The 8,098-nt window shown below is 36.2% G+C and overlaps 1 protein-coding gene across 1 annotated transcript; it reads left to right on the top strand.

Annotated features, from left to right (window-relative positions):
- Positions 1-366: 366 nt before the first annotated feature.
- LOC123666087 (glycine-rich cell wall structural protein-like) lies at positions 367-4,100 on the top strand. The gene is made up of 3 exons (XM_045600294.1): positions 367-445; positions 2,802-2,826; positions 3,619-4,100. The coding sequence occupies exons 1-3, from the start codon at positions 410-412 to the stop codon at positions 4,098-4,100; spliced, it is 543 nt and encodes a 180-aa protein (XP_045456250.1). The 5' UTR covers positions 367-409.
- The last annotated feature ends 3,998 nt before the right edge of the window (positions 4,101-8,098 follow it).

Below are 8,098 nucleotides of genomic sequence, written 5' to 3'. Positions count from 1 at the left end.
TTTCACGAACAAGAATTTACTGAAATCTTGTCTCCTGTAAAATAATGATTTTCGACTTGTGTCACTTGTCACAGAAGCCACAGAATAAATAAAAACGTCTCCTGCGCTTTGCTGCTTCGCTTCAAGGTCACAATGCCATACAGTAACTCGAAAATAATTAAAGCATTTTAAACTCTAATATTAAAAACTATAACGACTATTTCTTATAAATAGTATTTGTCATTCAATTAAAAGTTTAATAAAATATTAAAAAGGTAAAATAAAAGATGTGTAAATACTGAACGTGTCATTGTTTGTGCAGCTTTCGCGATGTATTTTTTTTGTTTCAGATATATAAACAGTAATTAGGAATTCAATTTCATTTGCAGAGGAACAACGCGAAGAAGCGATCCAAAAAAAAAAACCCACCATGAAGTTCTTTATGATTGCATCGTTGACTCTATTGGTAAGAAGTTTTTATATTTTCTTTTTTTTATGTTTATGCCATTTCCTGCCTCGTAGGACCACTATATGGAACCAGCCACTATCTACGGTGGTATTTGCGAACCGATACGACTTAGGGACCGTCAAAAAAAGAGCATACTCTTATTCGTAAGGCTGGCAACGCGCCCGCTAATCCTCTGATGTAGCGGGTACCTATGGATGTTGGATGGATTGATGGTACGGACTTACCACCAGGTGACCCAAGTGTCCGTTTGCCCCCTTCTATAAAAAAAATCCTTTTTTATACCACTAGGAAGGCGAACAATGATTCGCTTGGTGGTAAGCGCAACCACAGGGACATAAAATTACTTGGTAGCAGTATCGTTTGGCTGTGATCTTCTGACAAGTTAAGGTACTTCTCCAGCTGTCAATTTTTAAGCAAGGTACTTCCTACTGTGCTGTTTCTGGGAGTCGACAGGACATACTGCACATATTGGTAAAAATAGTCTGATCAAGTTATCAGTTGTAGACAAGCAATCAAATATATTCATTCTACACCGCGAGGGAGTTGTTTTATGAGAAAAGTCGCAGCAGATATAAATATTGCTTAAAATCTGGAACAGCTTGATTGGTAGAGAACTTCAACCTTTCCAAATATCACATCTAAATAATACTTCTCTCAATTAGTATCGTGTTCCTTTAGTGCATAAGGTAACAAGAGCTCCTGGGAATGTGCTGTGTCTGCTATATAATCATTTATTGTCATTGATTGTTTCTATTTTTTTTGGGATCTGTGGATAAACTTGTAGCTGCTGCCATAGCGCCATCTTTCTTTTTCGCTTCTCGGTTACGTGAGACTCGTCCTCTAACGTACTGTGAAGTGTCGACGGCTGGATGTAGGGTCAGCAACGCGCATTCATATGCTTTTGGTGTTGCGGCGGTCGATAACTACTATAACCGCTAACCATCAGGCGCTAACCAACAGTACAATTGTTTGCTTAGTAGTATAAAATTAAATCCAGACAGTTGAACTAAATAGGTACATATTTGTTGACGAACTGTACGTCTTATATATTTATTAATGTCAAAGTTTTTAACTTCTTTTAGTTGTCTTTCTAGCAAGGAGAATAATGCGTTTTACTTGACGCTTTTTTCGTCGACCTACGTTGTATTATACCACATAACTTTTTACTGGATGTACCGATTTTGATAATTCTTTTTTGTTGAAAATTAGATATCCCTAGTTTGGTACCATGATAAAGAAATCGGGATTTGATGATGGAATCCTAGAGAAATCGAGGAAAACTCTCAAAAATCTGCAATAACTTTTTACTGGGTGTACCGATTTTGATAACTTTTAATTTAATCGAAAGCTGATATTTATCATGTGGTCACACTTTAATTTTATCGAGATCTGATAACTACTTTTTGAGTAATCTTTAATAACGCGCAGTTTACTTGACTATTTTTTCGTCCATCTACGTTGTATTACTTGTCGATGTAATTAAAGTCGGTTTTTTTTCGCTTGCAAGAAAATACCATTATTGTTAATTAATTAATTACTAAAATTATTTATACAACGGCTTTAATTTGGAAACAACGTCAACATGATTAGCGGTCGGTAAATATTTGCTCAATTTCAAATCAACTCACGTATTAATACTTTTTTTTTTAAATTTTTTAAAGTGCTAATTATGTTATACTAATAAACGAGCAATTCTTGTATATATATATATATATAATCTGAATCTCGGAAACGGCTCCAACGATTTTCATGAAATTTAGTATACAGGGGATTACGGGGGAGATAAATAAATCTAGCTAGGATTCATTTTTAGAAAATGTCGTTTTATCCCTGTTTTTAGGCAATGAAAAAATGGCTACAATATCGTTAGAATAAGAAGGTAAATTTCACATCTGTCAATAAAGTTGTAATAGCTCAGGGGAAATCGGCCGATCGCGCTCGGCCGAAAAGATCATGGTTCGAATCCTCACGTATTCCAGATCGATTATCGATTTTTTTTTCTTTTTTTTTTCTAAAAAAAAATAAAATTATTCATATTTTATCAATATGTAATTCGTATTTAAATATGATTTTCAAAAAACACGATTTACTAAAAATACCGAGCTAAGCTCGGTCACCCAGGTCCTTATACTTATATAGTGCAAATTATTCGCACGGGTATAGCGAATGTATGATATCATAATAAATCTGTAGTTCACATATTACATGTATAATTGGTCTAATAAAGTGTATTCAAGTAGTATATTATTGGTATCACCATCAACATTATAAACAAGGACAAGTTGTAAGAAAAATTTTAGAATTCAGAAACGAATCCCAAGTTTTCATTTATTCATTTTTATTATTTTCGCAGGTCGTAATGGCTGTTGACTCCACGGGTAAGTTATCTTTAATTTGTACCATATAACTTAAAATACTATAGAATGTTTTATGGTTTTAATTTGAAGTTAGATTGTTTTATCAGAATGAGCTGTAGCTAGAGAAGGGTAACTTAACCTTAGAGAATATCGCAGCCCAATACCACTTCTCTTAAGTGGTTCTCTTAAGTTGTATTGCTATGGTGAGTAAGGTAGCCAGAGCTTCTGGAAATACCAGGTGTAAGGTAGGCAACGCGCTTACGATGCTTCTGGTGTGCACGCGTCTATAAGCTACGGTAATCACTTATTATGGGGTGGACCGTACGCTTGTTTGATATAAAAATACCCTTTTTTAATTGCATTTCATCACTTCAGCCTATCACAGTCCACTGTTGGACATAGAAATTCACAAGTTCGCGCCAAAAATGGCGTAAACTCATGTGTGTTGCCCATAGTTACCACGCTGGGCAGGCGGGTTGGTGACCGCAGGGCTGGCTTTGTCGCACCGAAGCCGCTGCTGCCTGTCTTTGGCCTGTGTGTTTCAAAACCAGCATGTACATGGTTATCCCGCCATCTTAAGGCTTTTTAAGTTCCAAGGTGGTAGTAGAACTGTGTTACCCTTAGTCACCTCTTACGACACCCACGGGAAGAGAGGGGGTGGCTATATTCTTCACTGCCGGAACCACACAGCAATATTATGCATTACTTTACAGTAAAAGATCAAATCTTTGTTATTATGCATTCTATGAATCATCTCTCAGATTTTATTTTTAACTATTTTGTGTATTAATTAATAACAAATTTTGCTTACAGATTACGAATCTGAAGAATCCAAGGGACTTGGCGGAGGTCTGGGCTTATCTGTGGCTGAGAGTGATTCTGAAACATTTGGGCATAGTCGTGCTAAAAAAACTGGAGGCGGTGGTTCTGGCGCCGGGGCTGGTAGTGGCTCTGGGGGTGCTGGAGGCGGTGGTGCTGGCGCGGGGGCTGGCAGTGGTTCTGGAGGTGCTGGAGGCGGTGGTGCTGGAGCAGGTGCTGGCAGTGGTTCTGGGGGTGCTGGAGGCGGTGGTGCTGGCGCGGGGGCTGGCAGTGGTTCTGGGGCTGCTGGAGGCGGTGGTTCTGGCGCCGGAGCTGGTAGTGGCTCTGGGGGTGCTGGAGGCGGTGGTGCTGGCGCGGGGGCTGGCAGTGGTTCTGGGGGTGCTGGGGGCGGTGGTGCTGGCGCGGGGGCTGGCAGTGGTTCTGGGGGTGCTAGAGGCGATGGTGCTGGAGCAGGCCCTTGCAGTGGCTCTTGTTAACTGTTTAATTAAATCTTTGATTTATTAATAAACATTTCCATTTACTTATCTTGACTTTTATTTCGTTTTTGCATTTAAACAAGAAAAAAAGTAAATAAATTTGCGAATTACCTATGAATTCAAAAACGTGCTTTTTATGGCATTCTTCTTCTTTTTCCTCGTTCCCTCAATGATGAGGATCGCGACCACGAATCATATGTCTCTATTGAAGGCGATCGTATGCAGTACGTGTTGCACGGTTTTATGGCATAGTCAGGAACAATGTAGCTTTCTTTTATTAGGTGGAAACCCACTAAAATTTCTGGAAGGTAATTTCCAAGTCAGACTGCCCTAGATTTTTAACAAAATTCTTACTGCTGTGCTCTACGATTGCTTTTAGATAAGGAAGTTAAACGTTTTAGGTACCTCTATTTTTGTATGTTCGCTGCATTTTCATCAATTAACTAAACTTTAAAGATAGTCTAGCTTAAGAAATTCCAGGAATGGTTCTAATTCTACCGAATCAGGATATGACCATTTATGACAAATTATAGAAAAATTATGCAATTGTTTGATAATCTCTTTATTTAAAACTATATTACACAGAAATACCATGGTGCCGTGCGTAGGTAAAATATAAATTTAAAAAAAAAACCTTCGAAAATTAAGTTAAAAGTTTTGGATTTGTTTGAATTAAATATACGATATTATAACAATAATACAGGTTTAATAAAATAGGTTTAATGATAGGTATCTAATATATAAAATTCTCGTGTCACAGTTTTCGTTGCCATACTCCTCCGAAACGGCTTGACCGATTTTGATGAAATTTTTTGTGCTTATCCGGTATCTATGAGAATCGGCCAAAATCTATTTTTCATCCCCCTAAATGTTAGGGGTAGTCCACCCCTAAATTTTTTTTTTTATTTTTTAGACAAAATTTTTAATTTCTATTTTTTTATGATACAACATTAAAAAATACATACAACCCAAAATTTTCAACCCTCTACCATCAACCCCTATTTTTAAATAGCGTTTAGCAGCAAGACAACGTTTGCCGGGTCAGCTAGTATTTTATAAATATTATCATTGAAGAAATGTATCTAATGACCATGTTACAAAAGTAGTAAAACGGTTACTGCTTTACCTAGTAGCTAACCTAATCTGCACGGCATTGTAGATTCATGGTAATTATCTGATGATAAGGTGAGGATATTCGGCAGAACTCCTCAATAGCTGTTAATAGGTCAAAAGTAATGCAGTATACATAGTTGCCGGTAGCTGTTCCTGTGTAAATATCTCTTCGAAATACTTCACAAGGTGTTTAATATATACGTGTATATGATAACAACCGGTACAGCCAGCTCAACGTGCTGTCCGAGGCACTTGTATAAACTATAAAGACAATTAACAAAAAAAAAACCGACTTCAAAAAGGAAACTAAAAAGTGAAAAATAAATTTACTTATTACAAAGTAATTCGTATTTTGATTTAGTTAATCAGAAATGATTAAATAAATATTTTATAATTTTGAAGTCGGTGCCAAGTAAAACAATAACTACTCTAGTATCTACTCATAAGTTGTATTCAGTTTTCTTTCATAATTTGTTTCATTGACTATTAGGTTGAATACTATTATTATTCTGTTATTGTTTTGACATATCTAATAATATTTTTTGTACTTGTTTGTTGTGTGTGTGTGTGTTGTTTGTGTTTGTTATTGTAGCCGGGTTGTTGTAGTATTTACTTGGCACCAACTTCAAAATTATAAAATATTTATTTAATCATTTCTGATTAACTAAATCAAAATACGAATTACTTTGTACTAAGTAAATTTATTTTTCACTTTTTAGTTTCCTTTTTGAAGTCGGTTTTTTTTTGTTAAAAATTATTTTATATTACAATTTTTAGTGATGGGTAGACCTAACAAGGACGCTTTTTCTCTTATGTCGGGGGTTCGGAAACATATACAATACACAAGCACAAACACCCAGATCATGATAAACATCTATATGGCCAATACAAATGTCTGTCGTGCGCGGGGATTGAACCCACTAACGCCAGCGCAACAGCCGGTGCTGTGACCGCTGCGCTAACGCGTGGACATACTATGAGTAAAGTTCGCTATCAGGTGTACGTAATAACAACCGGGACTGACAGCCTAGCGTGTTCTCTGAGGCTAGGTTGGGAGAACCACAAGGATTAACAACTAGACCGAAAATAAATATTTGTATAAACATAAATATCCACTCCGAGCGGGAATAGAACCCGCGACCGTCGGTGTGTAGGCGCCGCCGACACGGCACATGCACCATTATATCAAAGCGGTCGTCAAACAGCAAAAGGTAACTGCTGTAAATTGTTGAGAAATTCCCTCGAGTGTTTATGGGCTCCATCATCAAACCTGGTCCTGTGACACAGATGATTACACAGCAGGTAATTGCTGTAAATCGTTGAAAAGTTCCCTCGATTATCTTTCGTCTCCATCATCAGACTGTAATGGCACTTGTAACTCATATAGGTGCAAAGTTCTCATCAATAGCAACGAATTAAGTTCAAACACCAGGTAATCGCTATAAGTCGTTGAAGAGTCCCCTCGACTATCTTTCGTCTCCATCTACAGAGTGAAATGGCACTTATAACTCATACATATGCAAAGTTCTCATCAACAGAAACGAATTAAGTTCAAACAGCAGGTAATTGCTATAAATCGTTAAAGAGTTCCCTCGACTATCTTTTGTCTCCATCATCAAACTGTAATGGCACTTATAACTCATACAGGTGCAAAGTTCTCATCAATAGAAACGAATTAAGTTCAAAAACCAGGTAATTGCTATAAATTGTTGAAGAGTTCCCTCGACTAGCTTTCTTCTCCATCATCAGATCAACTCCAGACCTTTATTAAATAGTAGTGCTTTATAGCACTTAATGAAAACATGATTAAATTTACTAGTCACCCTTACGATTTTTGAAAGTTTCCCTCGATTTCTCTGGGATCCCATCATCAGATCCTGGTTTCCTTACCATGGTACCAAACTAGGGATATCTCCTTTCTAACAAAAAAAGAATTATCAAAATCGGTTCATAAACGAAGAAGTTATCTCTGAACATACATAAAATATATATATATATATATATATATATATATATATATATATATATACTAGCTGACCCGGCGAACTTCGTATCGCCTAACAGTGACTTTTAAGTATTATCACAAATCTTTTGTATGGCAGTATAGAAAAGTGTTGTTTTTAGACTTTTTCAAGAGATTTAAATTTTTTTTTTTTTTTTAGAATTATTCTCTCCGTAAGAACCATCCTCGTACTTCAAGGAATATTTAAAAAAAAATAATTAGCGAAATCGGTCCAACCGTTCTCGAGTTTTGCGCTTAGCAACACATGTTCGACTCATTTTTATATTATAGATATACGGTCGAATTGAGTAACCTCCTCCTTTTTTTGAAGTCGGTTAAAAAGGACATGGGTTCATAAGCCTGTGGATGTATATCACTTGTAAAAAAAAAAAATTGTATAAGGTGTTTAATATATACGTGTATATGATAACAACCGGTACAGTCAGCTCAACGTGCTATCCGAGGCACGTGTATAAACTATAAAGACAAAAATCGTACTGCCAGTGTTTAGGTGCCGCAGATGCAGCACACGTACCATCACACCAGAGCGGTCGTTACTAATCTTAGTAATTGTAATTTGTCAAGCGGTTTATTCATAAATATTTACCAAAATAAGATTTTTTTTTTGTAATTCTTATTTGTATGTCTTTGTTCATGAATTATAACTTTTTTTTCTATTTTAAATAAAAATAAAAATCGTGTGATCAATTCTGTAGGGACGTTATTTGTTGCTGCAATAAACTGGCAGGCGTTACAAAAATATTACAATATAACGGTAAAATGATAATGATTCAGTGATTTTATTGGTTTGTAATTAAAATTAAAGATGTGAAGACGGTATTTAAATTTCAACGATTTTATTTTCCCTTTATAGAATTACATA

Source organism: Melitaea cinxia, chromosome 25 (assembly GCF_905220565.1).
Source record: "Melitaea cinxia chromosome 25, ilMelCinx1.1, whole genome shotgun sequence".
In the NCBI taxonomy this organism is placed as follows: Eukaryota; Metazoa; Arthropoda; class Insecta; order Lepidoptera; family Nymphalidae; genus Melitaea; species Melitaea cinxia.
The sequence above is the reverse complement of the archived record's forward strand: the minus strand, read 5'-3'. Positions and strand labels throughout refer to the sequence as shown.